This window comes from Branchiostoma floridae, chromosome 1 (assembly GCF_000003815.2).
Source record: "Branchiostoma floridae strain S238N-H82 chromosome 1, Bfl_VNyyK, whole genome shotgun sequence".
In the NCBI taxonomy this organism is placed as follows: Eukaryota; Metazoa; Chordata; class Leptocardii; order Amphioxiformes; family Branchiostomatidae; genus Branchiostoma; species Branchiostoma floridae.
This window is the reverse complement of record NC_049979.1, coordinates 19,514,931-19,532,139: the sequence shown is the minus strand read 5'-3', so window position 1 is coordinate 19,532,139 and position 17,209 is coordinate 19,514,931. Positions and strand designations below refer to the sequence as shown.

Sequence of the window (17,209 nt, the reverse complement as noted above, 5' to 3'; positions counted from 1 at the left end):
AAAATTTACAAATATCAAAACAACTGCCCGTATACGTATTTGCCAACCCCAAGCTTCCGACTATGCTATAACTAATTTGAATATTGTTTAAAAGCGATGTTCTAAGTGACTGATCAGGAAATCTCTAGCCATGTATAACTTAAGGATTGGGCTAACCAGCATACAATACTAAGTTGCTTTGCATGCCTTTGATTTGACATTTCTGCCCTTAGATCTAAGTAAATTCGTTCAATTTGACGTTATACTTCCTTCTTTTCTGTTTGTCTAAGTCACATTCTAGACAAATTAGAACGCCTTTGTGGGGATAGAAATTATATTTCTCAGGCATAGCTAGATAAACTTGGGACATGGTAAGTCAATATATGACAGACTCACATTTCATCAAAACTAACACATTTTATTCGCAATATTTTGTATGTCTAAGTTATATACTGGACACAGTTAAGCACCTTTGTGGTGATTATGTTTCTCAGAGATAGATATAGATAAACTTCTCCAAAACAAACACATTTTATATTAATCCGATGAAAGGTAAATGGATGCGTATATGATTCTATATAACGTATTTTATAAATAAATACTAGTAGGTGAATTAAAAAGTACATATTTTCGGGAAAGTATAATACATACTGCAAAATTTCCCAAAGAAAGTTCTTTTCATCTTACCGGCAAAGTTGCAATACAAGTCATAAATTTTGATTCCCATGATTTATTGCACCGTTCTACTATAGTAACTACAACAGTCAACTGATGAAATTACATCCATACATCAAATAGAACAATTATGCACATTTTGCGTGATATACAATTATGACCCACTAGTGCCAATTTTCTATTTATGAATATATGACACCTTATCTCGTAACAATGCGTCCCTTTTTATATTTTAGACGCATAGGTCAAACCAACGTAACGTAACAAACTGCCGTAATAGATGGAGCTACTCCATAAATCTAGGGTCTCTGTATTGCAATTTCGTATTCGCCTAAGCCTCGTCAATGTAGTACGCTGTATATTGCATTTGACCGGTGTTATGGGCAAATGACATTGTTCGCCTTACATACAGTAGATCGTGAATTCCATCCAGGCCGAGTGATACCTAAGACTCTAAAAGGTAGTACACAATGCTTCCTCTGATCAGCAATCAGCATTTGGAAAAGAGTGTGGCAGTTGAACACACAGACACACACACCAACAACAGTGACTAGCCCTCTGCTGTAGTGCTTGCAGAAAAGCTGTGCAGCCCAGGGCTATGAAAACGGAGATGGGCGCCGCCCTATGGTCTGGTGCGGGAAGAACTTTGACTAACTAAACTGATATTGCATACGCCAGTAGAACTTAGGATATTCTATACGATAATGACTTAACTGCCCACGTTACATCATGCTGTCCCCATTCACAGCAAATTTGGGTGGAACCTTCCTAGAGCCTTCGAAACTGATCACCATTGATGTTGATGAGGAGAGTTCTTGATCCTGTCCTTTGTGGTAGTTACCGTTACTGTTGATGGAAAGCAAACAGACAGACAGACGTAAGATGATGTACACAAACATGGCAAATTGTAATCTTAAGCGGCATTGTATGTGCATTAGTATGTCATGCATGTATACTTGTTGACTGCATGCAAAATATACATTGTGAGTTTGGCCTCTTCATTTATACCTTTTCAGGGCAATCGGCCTTTCCGTTGTTCCTGAATTCTGATCAGTCGTGTTGATTGATTTTGTCCCTGGTTTTATAAACGACCTCCCGTCCCTACGAAGAGGGGTGCCTACATTGCCGATACTTGTTGTCTCTGTTCCTCTTCTAGCAGCGGCTCTAGAGCTAGAGCTAAAGCTGCCCTGTGTACGGAGAAGGTGATACCCAATGAGTTTGTGACATCTTTACCTTTAGTATAGAATACCCAGCACCTGGTATGTTTATGTCACAACGTCTTTATTTACAGATTTTCTTCTTCAAGTTATAAAATGTATTTAATTCCAATATTCAGTCCAAATACTTTTTAAAAACGCGTTTTCTTTTTTATTTATGTGTCTCTTATTTTCATTATCCCCCATTCAGCTCTCATACTACTTGCACAGGAAAAATACATGGTATAAGCGCTAGCATAAACCGAATAATATAGTATACGAGAACTCTTGCTTACGATGTGAATGTAAACCTAATGATCTCCAATATGTAAAGTCAGACTGTATTGCTTCTAAGACGTATCGTAGAAGATCTGAATCCCAACACCACAGGGCGTTATGACTAGTACTAGAGTCCATTCCAAGACACCATGAGGGTTTTTAGGCGATATTTATAATTAGTCTGAATTATTTTGAATAAAAGAATATCTGAGCCACAATAATTAAATTATTTTCAAAAAATTGACTAAGAAAATACGCATTTATTTGAATTTCTTTGAATATTTTAGAAACATTTTGAAAGTAACTGTACAAAAATGTCTTTATTTAGAATAATTGTGAAACCTCTCTGTGATTATTTCACATTTACAAATATTTACAAAAAATGGTAAACCTGGCCAAATGGTAAAATTAGTTTATTGCCCCCATAAAAGTAAGCCCTATTGTTGCATCTGTATATTTTTAGATTTCACTGCTGGGTACTGGTGGATCCTTTGTGGTGGGCCATTGTTGCATGGCACCCAACCATACTTTGCAAGGATGTGTGAATTACTATCTTCCCAGCCCACCGAACCATTTACAAAAAATGGTAGAAAATGGTAAATAATGGTAGAATGCTGTTATCATTATTTAGAAACCATTAGAAGTATCCAATTCCACACCATGAATATTTCCAAAGTTTTACAGGACCAGGGAAATATTTATAAAGTTGAAACAGTGTTAAAAATATTTCTGAAGTATCAAATGTCCTAGGCATATAATTACAAAACTTTAAAATCAATTCTAAAAAATGTCAACAAACATCCGCACGGTGTCTTGGAATGGACTCTACTGTGGTTGTGGATCAAATAAAAAATTCTATCAGGGGAAAAGTTATCAGCAATATCCTAGTGGCTATCTCTCTCAGCAATGAAGTTTTCACTCACCAGTAACTCCCCGGAAGTTGTGCCGGTCGGCCGCCTCCTCTGTATTTTACTCTTCTTGGGGAAGCAGTAACGCTGTATCTCCTTCTGCACCTACACATGGTACATATGTACGCGCTTATGTAAATTTTAATCTCAAAATAACTCTAATACTACTTGGGGAGGAATTGAATACGAGCGATCCGTTGTGAATAAATCTATTCCAACATTGGTAATAGTCAAAAGAATTACCTTTTCATTCTTCAGGCAGTGAAAGATAAAGATGAATAAACCCTGAAACAAAATAGAACCATGAATTATACAGACAAAGGTCTAATTGTACAAAGATGGACTATAACAATTCGTCCAAGGAGGTCATGATCATGTTGTCTATTTTTAGTGGGGCTGTGTAAAGAAATGAGGGATGTGCCACTCAATTTGGTTAGTTCTCTTTTCAACATTCATCAGACTGCTTCAATTTTAGCGATACTACTTGGTAATAGGAAACGAAAATTCCAAGAAGAAAATAACTAAATGTAATAAGAAAATGTATGTGGTATTCATACTTACTTGAAACGAATTGGCGATAGTGAAGAAGTAGGCAAACACCACTGTCTCACTACTGATGTAGAACACGCCCAGCATCCAGGTCAGGCCAAGGAGGCAGATCAGACTCACGGACACACGGATCCAAAACCTGACAACAAATACTTTCGGTTGATATTCAGAATGCAACTACAAGTGTATCTTATGGTGCATAGGTCGGTCATGACACGATATCATTGATGTGTCTTATAAGGTTAAGGTCAAAGTACCTTCATTCAACTGCATCTACTTATGTTAATGACATGGGCTGTATATATCGACCTTCTCCGGTCTCAGCAGTCACATAGATATCAAACACGTTCATCAAAATCCCAAACTACCAGACTACCAAAGCCCAGAACAAACGCTCAAAAGAAAAGGTTTTTGTACAGAATGTCCAACACATGGAATGGTTTGAAATTGTAAAAGCAATAGATTATTCCCATTGTATATGACCTCAAATAGTATTTAAGTTATCTTTTTAGCACGAATTGTATGTATAATGTATGGTTTGTACATGTTCCTGTGTGTCAAGTTTGTGTCTTGCTATGTTTGCTGATAAGGACCACAGGAAGAGTAGCTACATAAACAATGTATTGTTAAGCTATTAAGTAAAAGTCAAAGTACGGCACTGAATTCGAAGTTTGTATGGCTCGTATCGTTGTATTGTTTACCTGAACTTCTTTCCCCGCCCTTGTTTATCTGAAGACTTGTCAGTGTTGGTGTTGGTAAGTTCTCTGTTGGTTCTCTGTATGTACACCAGCCTCATGGTCATGATCAGGAACCCAAGGTTCACCTGACGTTGTACAAGAAAATTATATAATATAATTGTCAAATGTGCAGCTAGGAACGTAACACTAGTACCGCCTAACTACAAAGTATTTGGTTATACAACATGTACCATTACTGTTAGATGTAAAAGTTGAGGCATGTGAGTAGCTGGAATGCATAAAGATTGCTTTACCAAAAAAAAAAAAATCCTGAATCCAGGTAAAATACTACATCATCATGCAAAATAAATCAAACGACCGAGTTAAGCATTTTAAGAGTCTACTATGTCTACAGTTTGCGTGTATTTATCAACCATATGTGAAAACCTTAAAATGCAATAGACACATATATATAAGTCTCACAAATATCATGGCGAGCATCGGGCCCACAAAGCTCCAGATGAAGCCTTTCTCTACGGACAACCAGCAGCTGGACAAATAATGACATTTACGAAATTAGATTATAAAATATTCAAATCATAATCCAATCATTGATTTTCACAATAATGATAGAACTCTCCTAAAAAAGATCCTGAGCATATTAGATATGACACAACAGAACGAAAATATCAAGAATATCACATCTGGTTATTTTTTAAGTACAATTTCAACATTCCATGGAAGAAAATACTTACTATCTGTCCGTGCCATATCCATCCAGTTCCTCGATATAATTGACACCCACTGAAATGATCACCACTACAGCAGGTACTCCTACACAGAAACGAAAATGTCCTTATGTGTCCACTAACGGTAGCTTAAAGTAGGTTCTTGGTCTAAGTTTCTATATTAATGATATTTGATAGATACACAGTTAGATTAGAACACATCTGTTTACCAAACAGCATCTATGAGCTTGTAAGTATTTTGACCATATCATACCATAGCCTATGAGATGGTAGTAGTAAACTCTCTTGTTCTGGAGGTTGAAGATCTGGACAAGTAACGCATACAACTCCATCCCCTCGGCACACATCCAGGCAAAAGCGGCCAGGAAGAGGTAGTGAAGAATTATGGCTACTACATCACAGGCATCCTGTATTGTTATGAAAAGTTTCATGATCATTGGTTAATGTTAACGTTTATAATTTGAACCTCGCATCATTGTGCATTACAACTAGTATTTAACATGGGGCATGCATTAAGCCATCTCACAGTTTCAAGACCTCATTTGAGTGTGAACGTGTAGTCGTGATGTACTGTTGTCTAATGTCAAAGTTTAAGGTCCCCAATCTGTAATAATTGGCTGTAAACAAACTGTCTACATGTGTAATCATCTGGTTACTTTTTTGCGTGTTAGGAGCCTTAACCTCTGACCTAACCTACGATACCCGCGGTGCTGGAACTGTGAAATGCCTTACTGTACTGTCATGAAAAAAGAATGGCGACAGCAGACATAATATCGGGCTATAGGCATCTTGCGTGCATCTAGAAAGGAATATAAAAACTTAAACCTAAAACATGAGAATTCCATCCATTACTTAAAATGATTTTAAGGCACCGCACCTTATTTTGTGTTTTGTCGACGGCAGCCAAAAATATGATTTCGGCAAGCAACAGACAAATGCACAAATTTGCATGGACGATGGTTCGAGGGCAACGGACCCGTCTGAAAAAGATGGTGACAAGTGGTTATAATTAAATCATGTCGAGTTAACTGTTATAGGTATATTACAATATGATAACGCCAATTATCAAGGCTAGGCACAGGGCCGTCTCAAATATTAAGTGTCATGTAAAGGAAGTATTAGACGTACCTGCTTCCCAGGAAGACACAAATGCAGATGATGAAACAGACGATAGAGATTCCACAGCCGATCCAAGTTATAACATGAAGTGCAAATTCATCCTGAAAATATATCATATTTAAGCCGGCATTTACGACTAAACGTTCTTTATCTAAAACATCTGTTGTTCTACTGGTATATACTAGTACATAGCCTACCACTCTTGTAGCTGTTAGTATTTATTCTTTTTGCTAAAGATAAAACAGAAAGTACGTTGCCTGTACTCACATGATCTCCGACCACGCGTGCCAAAATGGCGAAGTTGGTGAGATGGGTGCACTCGCAGGTGGTGTGGGTCATGTTAATCTCCTTCGCGGTACAACTGCCATTTGCCCAATCCCTGGGTTAAAGAGAGGTAAACATCATTCTTAGAAAAAGTGTCTAGTGGTACTGCAATGTAGACTTGCTATATGGTTCGCATTTTACGCCAAGAACTAGTCTTTAGCAGAATTACTACATGTACATGCGCACTGGCTATATGGCCCATAGGGAGAATAATTTGCCTGCACATTTTGGTCACCGAGATATTATTGGACGTATCTCGCATTATACTACACATTAGGGCTGGGTACCGGTACAGAAAATTCAGGTCCAGGTCCGGTTCAGGTCCAAAGGATCAGGTCCAGGTCCGGACCTGAACCTGGACCTGATTCAGTATGACTCATACCAATGGTCCATTTCACTACCAAGAAATCTGTTTGGTGGGGTATTAGACTTACACTGGCGTTTTAAAACACTACAACGCTAACTGCACCTGTGCGATTGACTGTAAACCTTGGTAGAAATTACTATAAACTCTACTCTACTTCCCTCTTGTCATTTTCTTCCAACTGCAAGCGCCAAAACGTGTGAATACCTGATAAAATGATACGTTAATTTTCTAATCGGTCCAACATCCGGTCCACCTATTTTTTTCGGTCCGGTTTTTCTGGACCGGTCCAATAAGAAAAACCCGGTTTTGTACCGGTACGCTGTACCGATACCCAGCCCTACTACACATACCTAATGTATAAAATCATCGAGTACTCACTGGCTGGGAAAGTTCCAGTAGGAGCAGGACGAAGTAACATTTACTGTAGCGTTCCTCAATTGGTTTAGATTCTGTGAAAGAAATGTAGTATAGAGGGTTGTATTTGTAAGGATACGTGTCATTAATCAACTTGCATGAAAACATAGATAACATTTTGAAAGTGATATTCTTCGCAATGCAACTGTAGCACTTGATGTGGTTTGGGAGAACATTTGTATGCATATTGTAAGAAAATTGAAGACTACGCCGAGGAATTCATCGGAAAGGCATCTACTGTTTGTTGTACGGGAACTTGAGATAAACATATTACGTCAAAGAGTTGTTATTTCTATGTTACTTTCCTGGTGTTCTTGATACAAGTTTTCAGGTTCAGTTATGGTGCCATTAAACCATCTTTAGAAATGGTGTACCATACCTTGTCATGTTCCAGGAAGATGGTGATTCTGTCGCCATCTTGGATGGTCCCGTTCACGAGGGTTGTCGCGATGACGCGGGAGTTGACACTTTTCACCTGGTTGGAACTGGAGTTTAGGTACAAGTGTATGGTTTTGTACAGGGTCGCCACGGCATGGTGGTCAGTCTGGGGCAGGGTGATACTGTCTGTGACACCGCTCCAAGACGTATTGAGTAACTTCGTTGGATCAGGGAAGGTGGGGTCTTTCTTGAATATAACACCGACTGCAAACACTAAGAGAGAACAGAAGTCGTCATCAGGATACATTGAGTCATTGGTTATATCTACACGATGTTTATACACATCCTATAATGTCAGGTCCGCCATTTGTGTTAGATTATCTCAAGCAACGACGCCGGTACGTCATTCTCGCTGAGCCAGCTGAATAGCCGCCAGCCAATCAAATATTACCCCTTCTGATGTTGAAAGGAGAGATAACAGCCAATTACGTTGTCTCTTGATCTCAAATGGAGAGATAATCGGCTGAAAACTTTCCTTCCAACTACAAGCAATGGGAACAGGTCACATGTACAGGCAGGAACGCTTAGCTCACGGCTTGATATACCCGAGCGGTGGGCCTAGTATGAGAGGATAGTTAATACATGGCAGGTGGAATGTTCGGTTTAGAACCATACGATTACTGGATTAGTCTTGCAGACAGACTAGACACGTACCTATGTTTTCGTCGATGATTGAGATGGTATTATTGGGCAACTTCGAGGCCAAAAGGATACCCAGCTTCTCTACCTTAGCCAATAGTGCTGCGGCCGCCTCAATTCTGCGATCCTGAAAGAGCCATCGTAAACGATAATAGACGATGAAACAAAAAAGGAAAAGCAAAGATTTCTCTGATATAACTGCATTATATCCACATGCAAATATCTATATTGATAAATATGGCTAAAGAAATACCAAATGATGATAGCATGGTCATAGCAAGAAATCGCAACTTACCAAAGGCTCAATGCTCATCCAGTCCTTGTTAAGTGCGTTCTTTAGCAAAGAACTTGAAGACTTTATAATCCTCTGTAGTAAAAATAAGCTAAATGAATATACTTTCTTGTCTTTTCGGCAATGTGAGAAGATATTGGCATTATCCTCTTTATTGGCAAAGAATATAATTGGTAACAAAATTGAACTCTTTCCACAGCAAACTTTTCCAATGTTTATTTACTAAATATTGCAAAGACTATATATGCCAAACGTTTAAAACTAGCAATAAATGGTGAGGCTGTATAACTGACCAGTCACAGCCAAAGATAAATTATGGAAGTGCCACTTTAAAAAGCAGTAAGTAGTTAGCACTGGCAATACACAAACCTTAGCAAACTCTATAAGAGATTCTCTCATGTGTTCTTGGCCCCCTTGTGTTACGTTACTGAACTGCATCTCGTCTTCCTGTCTTTCCAGGATGACGCCGATTATGTTAATGATCTTGATGATGTCAAATGCCTCAACGGGTTTTTCTGAAACTAGTCCGTCAGTCATCTCGAGGAGGACGTCCTCTGGGTCAACCCTTCGAGCGAGCTGAAAAATGTTATGATAGAATTGAGTTCTTTCCACGTAAACGACTTTGTGTTTCAGTGCAAGACTGAATGTTGACAATCAAAACACATAGAGTCAACGTAACGTTATATTGCAGAGCAAGCCTGTCGTAATGAAAATTCTTTAATTTTTGTCAATCACCCTTTGATTAACTTTAATTTCCTTCAAATAAAAAGCTTGCCAAGTTATGATATTGTATATAATATCGGAAGGAGAATCCGAATATCATATCTAGTTATAACAGTTAACAAAACATGCATCAATACGTCTTACAGAATATTGGTACTTGTACTTACAGACAGTTGGAGCTCCTGAATCCAGTGTGTGGTACAATTGGAGAGATCAGGCGACCCCTGCCAAGTACCGTCTTCTCCACATATCAGTTGTATCTGACCTAGAAAATGACACAATACGTACGTTAGGTGATAACGAAGTCATGAATTATGATAAAATCAGAACACACATCTAATCTAGTATTTTTTCTTGCTATGTTGGCGTATTTACTGCAACTGATTTGAAATGTAGACTTACTTGTCGAGTTTGCATGGAGTTACTTGAGTTTGCATGGAATGTCAAAGTTTAATATCATTTTTATATCGGCGAGCGTGGGCATCGTAGTAATTCGTATGATTGATGGTTGGCACCCCAAAAGGAAATGGAACATATTGGAACTAAAACCATGTGAAATACCTCAAAGGACGAGCCAACATTGTGTGGTTGTGAGAAGACCTATCTAAAATTGTTTGGACAGTCACGTAACAAGGGTACCAGACACAAGAGGAGTCAGAAATGTATCATCAAATGTAATCCCCTTGAAAAGGGCAACATGGAAATTATGGCAGCTAGATGGAAGTAAAAAGATTTTTAACAAGTCTGGAATTTTGCTTTGAGAGGAGAAAGAGGTGTTTAGATTCTGATTATTTGTAGCACATGTGCTTTGCTGTATCTGTATCTTTATGGATGGTGTTGACAGACACATAGGTGATAAGAAGAGGAACAAATAGTCGCCCATATAGCACACCCAATGCAAATGTTGTGTAGCTTATTACCAACGGTGCCATTGGGACATGGTTGATAGGACACCATTCCTTGTATTGTTTTCGGCCAGACGAAGACTCCGAGCCTCTTTAATTCGATTGTCGGTTCGAATTCTGGACAATATTTAACTGGTATTTCCGTCCCTAATTGGAAGGCAAGGTAAAAGAACATGCGTTAGCCATAAAAGATCAAGGCTTGTTCTCTCTAATATTCCCAATGAGATCTGATTGATAGAGATACTTACGACTTCTCCATCAAATTATCTCATCTTGATGTGATTACTAAATAAAGTGTAGTTACCAGGCTATGTATTCGTAAAGCCTTGTCCTTTGTATGAAACATTTAAACATACAGATGTATAACTTACTCGCGATACTTGTGCTTGGAGCTAAGGTTGTGCGGGTGGTGATTTGTGTGGAGGTGGGGAGTGGCGTAGGGGATGCCGTTGGTTTTGAAGAGATGTAACTGTGCGTTGTACCTGATGATGATGATGTACTTGCAGCTGCAAGAGAGTTGGCTTTTAGTTAGAGAAAGCCTTTCAGATGTGATATGATTTATATAGTAAACCTATTATTGAGAATAGAATTATTGTACTGTATCATAGAGGAGTTCAAATTTTAAAACATAACGTTATGTTTAAAACAAGTTAACGTGATGAAAATGTCAGAACCTGCGTGCCGTGTTGTGGTTGGTGCAGGGGTTGTGGAAGGACCTGCGGTAACGTAAACATAAAAGTTACAAGAATGACTGAAATAAATGTAGCTTACACCACTCATCATTCCCTATGAAATATTCTTGTTCTTTTACAGCCTTCTAACAAGGTAGCTAATATAAAAGACCCAAGAAATGTTTTCTATGACCTGGTTAGGACATGTGCACCCCTAGTAGGGTTTTCAGTCGTTAGCTTGAAGTATATGTATAAAAAAGGTCATATCAAGTAAAGGACAATGCTTTCAGCATTATAGCTAGGACTTGAAAAGACTTACTGATGTGTACTGTACTCGGTCTTGTGGTTGTTGAAGGCGTGGCAGTCGACGTACCTAATAAGAGAAGAAACTTATACAGTTAACAGTAAAGTAGCCCATGTTGTCCAAATTTTAGTGTACGTGTATCAATAACTAATAGATATTAATAAGTATGATAAAAACACAAAAGAGTTGAGGAGCCAATGAAAATTTATGAAGATACTTTACAAAACTAACTGTTGACGGTGGTGTCACGACAGAAGAGAAAAAGTTACAACACATATCATAAATGTTGACTTTAAAAGACTCGAAAAATTTACTTACTGCTGCCCATTGTTGATATTCTTGCTGTTGTTGAGGCTGTGGTAGTGGACGGACCTGTTTTATTGAGAGATCGGTTAGTCAGTGTTGGCAATGAGTAACATTGTCCAGAAAATTACATGTGGCCTTTATGATTAAAAGAACTTACTAGCCCCCACTGTGGACCTTGTTGGTGTGGTTGATGGTCTAATAGATGTTGAGGCCATGGTGGTAGTAGCTGTAGTACCTATACCAAGGAAAATAAGAAACGATGTATCGCAATACTCAAGGATAGGAAAGTTGTCATAACCATAATTTATGTAGACAACTTTAGAGAAGTCTTTTTTTAGAAATCAATCATCGTTTTGTTTATGCATATATTTAGTCGATAAAAAGTTTGCGCCAAAGTAGGTGCAAATCAAAATAAGTAACAGACTACAATAGGCAAATGAGCAAACTGTTGCATCGGGCCTTCACAGGGGTAATTTTCCAACACAAAAGAAAACTCATTATCAAAAGCATCCTGATTGTATGGCAGGCAACAACCTGCTGTGTGACAAGTGCCTAAAATGTCAGAGAAAAAACCTTTCATGATGTTGAAAATATTACAAAACTTACTTGACCTTCTTGTAGTTGTAGATGGATCTGTGATGACAGAAGAAAATTTACACTGCTTGTAGCCACAGTTTGAAAGAGAGGTAAAAAGGATGTGAATTGACAAAAATGTGTTAGAATGAGTTCTAAACCCGGCTTACTGTTCATCAACGTGGACGTTGCAGGTGTTGACGTTGTGGAGGCAGCGGGACCTGTCAAAAGGTAAAATGTGATTACCATATTTGGGTATATGTTTTTATACACTTTCACACTGATTTGTTACTGGCCAATACAATGTAATCAGAACGTAAACATAATCATAGATAGGTGTATATTTTGCAAAAGCTCGCGAAATAGTAACAGTGTACAAGCAGTGATAAAAACACTGAGATGACTCACTAGTTCTGCTGCTTAAAGTGGACCTTGTTGTTGAAGGGTCAGGCACTGTAAAAACAAAAATCATACGTATACGTTACAGTCACTGAGGATTTTAAAACATGGCCTTGTGACGGAAAATTATCATTTTCCATTTATGACGTTGCAATATATCAAATGTGGTTTTAGGTATGTTTTGTCTGCTGTCATCATATGTGGTTATTGAACCCTATCATACTCATGTTATTGGTACCATGCCAGTTGCAATTTGGGCGTTTACCTAATATTTCTGTTCACTTACTGTGTAAGCCTGAACATAACTGTAGCGGGTATGGACTTTAAACATGTAGAATAGAATTCGAAAGAAACTGTTTAGAATTAGTAGACGACTCGATGCATTCCTTGAGGTCTCCCAGTCATGGCCATAATGATTGTTGTTGGACATTAGCATTTCACCATTATAATTACGTGTCACACTTTGGGTCCGCTCTGTGTGTGCCACTGGGCAGCTTCAGGGGTATCCGGCGATAATCACTGAAAATGTCACTTCAGTTATCGTTGCAAGGTCACTCATCCTAGCTGTTGTGTAGAGACAAGGTTCTCCTAGCAGAGGCTGTGATTTTACTGCAAGCGATGAGTTTTAAAAGCACAGAACTGCCAGTTTTTATCGCATTGTTTTTGCTTTCGACATGAACCTTGCCACGTACTAGACCCGATGTCATTGATAATAGATTTGCCTCCTGTCTGCCATGTACATTGTGCTGCCAGGTGTAATTGTGTAGCCATGCGCATTGTGCCTTTTGTAGACTGGTGACTTCACCTATCAATCATGGAGGCAAAGTCCACTGTGTGACATCATTCTTTCAAGTTATTCTAACTAATTTGGTATGCAACAATTTCAGAATTCAATGGCGTCTCTAACTGTCCCATTAGTTTGATTATGTGAGATTTGGCTTCCCAAACCTTCACTCAAGCGAGTTTAGACACGTATTGTTGTTTGCCTCTGTATGACGCACCTTGGCTTAAGGGCACGATATAGCCCTTTAATATCACAGGCGAGGCGCTTACATGTACGCAAGAATGAAGACTATAGCTATCATTTAACTCGGCGTGAAACTACACAAAGTACGACCACCATTATATGCACAGCTCGGACTGTGAGCTTAGGATTCAGAATTATAGAACCATAAGATTACATCCAGCATTGACAATGGTTCACACTTGACTTGGTCCTCCTTTTCTAACTTTTTCCTTTTCCCACTAGCTAGACGGCGATCGCGCTACGCTCTACGAATGTTTGGAAATTTGATTTTACACTGGGTATATCATACAAAATGAAAACGTGTGACTTAAAAGACAGCAAAAAACACAACGCGTAAAAAATTCAATCTTCAAAGTAAAAATTCGTCGAGATATCTGTCGCAGAGAGCGCGCGACGATAGCACCGCCGTAGTGGAAAGGTCACATATTTTCAGTAATTATCACCGGTTGCCCCTGAAGCTATCCAGTGACTTGCACGGAGCGGACCCATATTTGACACATAATGACACATAACGACCAACTATGAATACCAAACAACATTGACTGGGGATTATGAGGGCTTGCATTGAGTCCTATACTATCTATACAGGTGTATGAATTGTTTATTTCCATTAAAACAACACCGCTGGCACTGCAACACTTACGTTTAGCTTCACACTTGAAACAGCTGCAAATAAATGGACCCAATAATGATAGTTACGCTTTTTTAAACAAGTTAGACAAATCATATATGGAAAACAAAATTGTAACGAAGACATCCCTACCATTGCGAGCATCGCCAGTCTCAAATGTGATGCACTCTGTCTCCGTGTGTTTTCCTGTTGAGCTGCAGGTGATTCCGAGTTGGAATAACAGGGGCCGTAACTGGGCGATGTATTCAGTGTAATGCCACTAAATAAAACAGAAATGTACCATCATTACTACACTAGACAAACAACATCTTTGTTGATTCACAGAGTATCTATACCAAAGCAACGTTAAAGATATGAAGTATGCTCTTATTTTATCAAATCGAGGACTAACTGGATGCTGTCAATATATTGTACCTGTTTCTTCTTGTTAGACTTTTCATGTTAGTGTGTTGTAGTGTCTTTTTGATGGACTTTCCATGCTAGTGTGTTGTAGTGTGTTCTTGCTAGACTCTTCATGTTAGTGTGTTGTAGTGTCTTCTTGTTGGACTTTTCCTGTTAGTGTGTTACAGTGTCTTCTTGTTGGACTTTTCACGTTAGTGCGTTGTAGTGTCTTTTTGTTATATCAAAGTAACCGATGGTTTATCACCTTTTATGCACGAAAACTTAAAAGTTTATACATTGTTGTTAAGTATGGGATATGTTCTAATACACGTCTAAGAATGACTTTTCATCAGACAAAGATTTTCTGACATGTACATGTGTTCTCACCCATTCCTTTAGTTCTTAGTAACTGCTACTCACCTGAACGAACCATTGTCTGCTACAGTTCCCTAGGTGGCGTTTATCCTTGTAAAACAAGTGAAAAATATCGTCCGATACACCCTCCTGTCCGAGAAACGATAGCGCCCGCCACTGTCCGTTACTGCTGAAGAACTGTTCTTGAACAGAGCATGTCCAGGCATCGCAGAAATCTGGGGAGATCTGGATTTTTGTCACGTTGGTAGTCGGCCAGTCTGTGTCCCCCCAGTGCAAGGGTGTGGTCCGACGGTACAGGCTTTGTTTCTCATCCACGAACCCCCACCCACAGTCATCAGCTCCTATGGTGTTGCTTTCAACACTGGTGGCATTGGTCGAGTCTGTTGTAGAAATGTACGTTATTCAACACACAAAACACATTTTAACATGATTAGAGTTGCTCTCTTTCTGGTGTTAAAGCAACCGAATCCTCCAGCATACCTAGATTTAGTAAAAATCATTAGCAGGAACGGGAATGCATGAAATATGCAGGAACACTTCGTGCAAACTACGTATATTGGAATTCTTCACAACATGTAAACACAAAACTACAACAACAGGTCGTCTGAAATGTAAACTAAGAGAACAGAACCCTTTCAGTAAAACGTCCACCACACTCTGACATTATTAAGACTGTCGGATGTGATCCTTTGGCATTTACTGTTTTGTTGTTCTGTACATGGATCATTAAAGATCTATGTATTTGTTGCAAGCTATACGAGATTCATATTGAACACTTACTTAGTTCGTTCCCTGCTGGCCGTAGTGTCAGGCAGTCCGTGTGTGAGTGCGTAAAGATATTAAAGGTAAGATTGCAGATAATGTTCAGTTTGATGACCAGTCCAGTCAGTGTAGCATCGCTAGTGTTGACTTTCCACTAGAACAAAGAGAAGCAATATTCAATTATCATCAGAATAACACTAGTGGGAGTGATGATCGAATATATTCATACTTAGTTTGATTCAATAAGTAGATTTCATTATTGCCTTGTTTGAATTACGCGTGTATTTTCTATTATGACGTTTTTCGTACTGTAATGACACCAACATATATTTGTAAACGTAACAGAAACTCACTTAAATTAGGATACATCACATGACACAACTTATTTTCTGTACGACGTTATGAAAGCATACATGTACTTAAAGATATTCTCACCTCGACAAATCTTTTTCTTCGACACCGTCCCCTTGTCACATCCTGGTAGGATATCCTGAAGACGTCTTTAGAATTTCTGTATGTTTCCAGAGACGACAGACTCTTCCACCGTCCGTCCTCCAAGAACCATTCTGAATCGATGGAACACCTCCACCCCCCTCCCCAGCAGATTTCCACGGGAACAATGTCCCACTGCGTGTTTCCCCAGTCGATTTGGCTGGTTCGACGGTACAGGTTTTGCTCATCACCGAAAAGTGACCACTTACATTCTGAAAACAACAATACGATTTGCATTTCAGCATTCTTTCTAAGGAACTTTGCCTTCACCATCAATATCATATAATTTAATAATGTAAAGGTAAGGATTGTCTGAAAAAAATACCATGGTAATATCGAGACGTTATATGTTGTCTAGACGTAATCTTAGCATAAGTTTCCAAAACTTTTTGTTATAATCATCGATCAAAATACGATTGCCCCAGAGAAAATTTCAAATGATTATCAGCGTTCCGATCACCATTAACATCTGAGAACTATGAGTAAGAAATATTGCCCTTTTAAAACCTATAACGTTATGTATATGCTTGTGAAACATACACCTATGCCGGTCATGGTCATATCAAGATTGAGTACAAGTAACTTGGAAATAGAGATAGCGCACCTATTCATTGTACGGTCAAGGTTACAGCAACAAAAATATTCTTACCTGTGTTGCTATCCTGTCCGTGAACTACAGTCACAGTTAGAAGTAAATCAGTGGTGAACACGACGTAAATGGCGAGAACGACCGCTGCGAACTGATCAGACCTTGTCCTCTTCATGGTCACATTCCTCTGCTGTAACTCCCTCTCAATGCCTTCTCGTGGGCCTTTTCCCCAATTTTCCATCTTCTAAAGGATGGTAAGACACATCCAGGCGGGTCTAGTCGACTCCGGTATTCAATTGTACCGTTTCTACTTGCATGTTTCCTGAGTTTTGTGCCACATAGAGTAATCACTGAATGAGGGCCAAATGATATATCCAGACCGACTCAACAATCGGCATTGACGTGGACTGACGTCCTTCCATTCTTGTCCGACGAGATCCTATAATCATTTTTTGGCCTGAGGGGT

At 38.9% G+C, this 17,209-nt stretch overlaps 2 protein-coding genes across 2 annotated transcripts; both read right to left on the bottom strand.

The window, feature by feature from the left end:
• Positions 1–597: 597 nt before the first annotated feature.
• Positions 598–12,160, bottom strand: LOC118412115 (adhesion G protein-coupled receptor L3-like). The gene is made up of 25 exons (XM_035814796.1): positions 12,121–12,160; positions 11,672–11,749; positions 11,527–11,580; positions 11,224–11,277; positions 10,908–10,949; positions 10,605–10,739; positions 10,249–10,380; positions 9,496–9,593; positions 8,975–9,181; positions 8,609–8,680; positions 8,329–8,440; positions 7,616–7,887; positions 7,201–7,271; positions 6,399–6,510; positions 6,141–6,232; positions 5,890–5,992; positions 5,266–5,419; positions 5,019–5,097; positions 4,747–4,813; positions 4,288–4,409; positions 3,599–3,725; positions 3,281–3,322; positions 3,053–3,142; positions 1,663–1,841; positions 598–1,500 (listed from the first exon to the last, which is right to left on the bottom strand). Exons 2-25 carry the CDS (start codon positions 11,727–11,729, stop codon positions 1,377–1,379), a joined length of 2,598 nt encoding a protein of 865 aa, XP_035670689.1. The 5' UTR covers positions 11,730–11,749; positions 12,121–12,160; the 3' UTR covers positions 598–1,376.
• A 7-nt stretch (positions 12,161–12,167) lies between these two features.
• On the bottom strand, positions 12,168–17,164 carry LOC118412038. Its single transcript, XM_035814672.1, has 8 exons — positions 16,804–17,164; positions 16,098–16,366; positions 15,681–15,816; positions 14,946–15,280; positions 14,277–14,403; positions 12,496–12,540; positions 12,258–12,308; positions 12,168–12,172 (listed from the first exon to the last, which is right to left on the bottom strand). The coding sequence occupies exons 1-8, from the start codon at positions 16,982–16,984 to the stop codon at positions 12,168–12,170; spliced, it is 1,149 nt and encodes a 382-aa protein (XP_035670565.1). The 5' UTR covers positions 16,985–17,164.
• Positions 17,165–17,209: the final 45 nt, after the last annotated feature.

What these genes read in the sequence shown, in the direction of transcription:
- LOC118412115 (XM_035814796.1), bottom strand. Translation starts at nt 11,729, where the DNA reads ATGGCCTCAACATCTATTAGACCATCAACCACACCAACAAGGTCCACA. An exon ending in TTCAGGAGCTCCAACTGTCT is followed by an intron (nt 9,182 to 9,495) that starts GTAAGTACAAGT and finishes AACATTTTTCAG; the next exon opens with CTCGCTCGAAGGGTTGACCC. An exon ending in CGATGCTCGCCATGATATTT is followed by an intron (nt 4,410 to 4,746) that starts GTGAGACTTATA and finishes GTACAACGTCAG; the next exon opens with GTGAACCTTGGGTTCCTGAT.
- LOC118412038 (XM_035814672.1), bottom strand. Translation starts at nt 16,984, where the DNA reads ATGGAAAATTGGGGAAAAGGCCCACGAGAAGGCATTGAGAGGGAGTTA. An exon ending in CGGACAGGATAGCAACACAG is followed by an intron (nt 16,367 to 16,803) that starts GTAAGAATATTT and finishes TGTTGTTTTCAG; the next exon opens with AATGTAAGTGGTCACTTTTC. An exon ending in GACTGGCGATGCTCGCAATG is followed by an intron (nt 12,541 to 14,276) that starts GTAGGGATGTCT and finishes TTGTTTTTACAG; the next exon opens with TGCCTGACCCTTCAACAACA.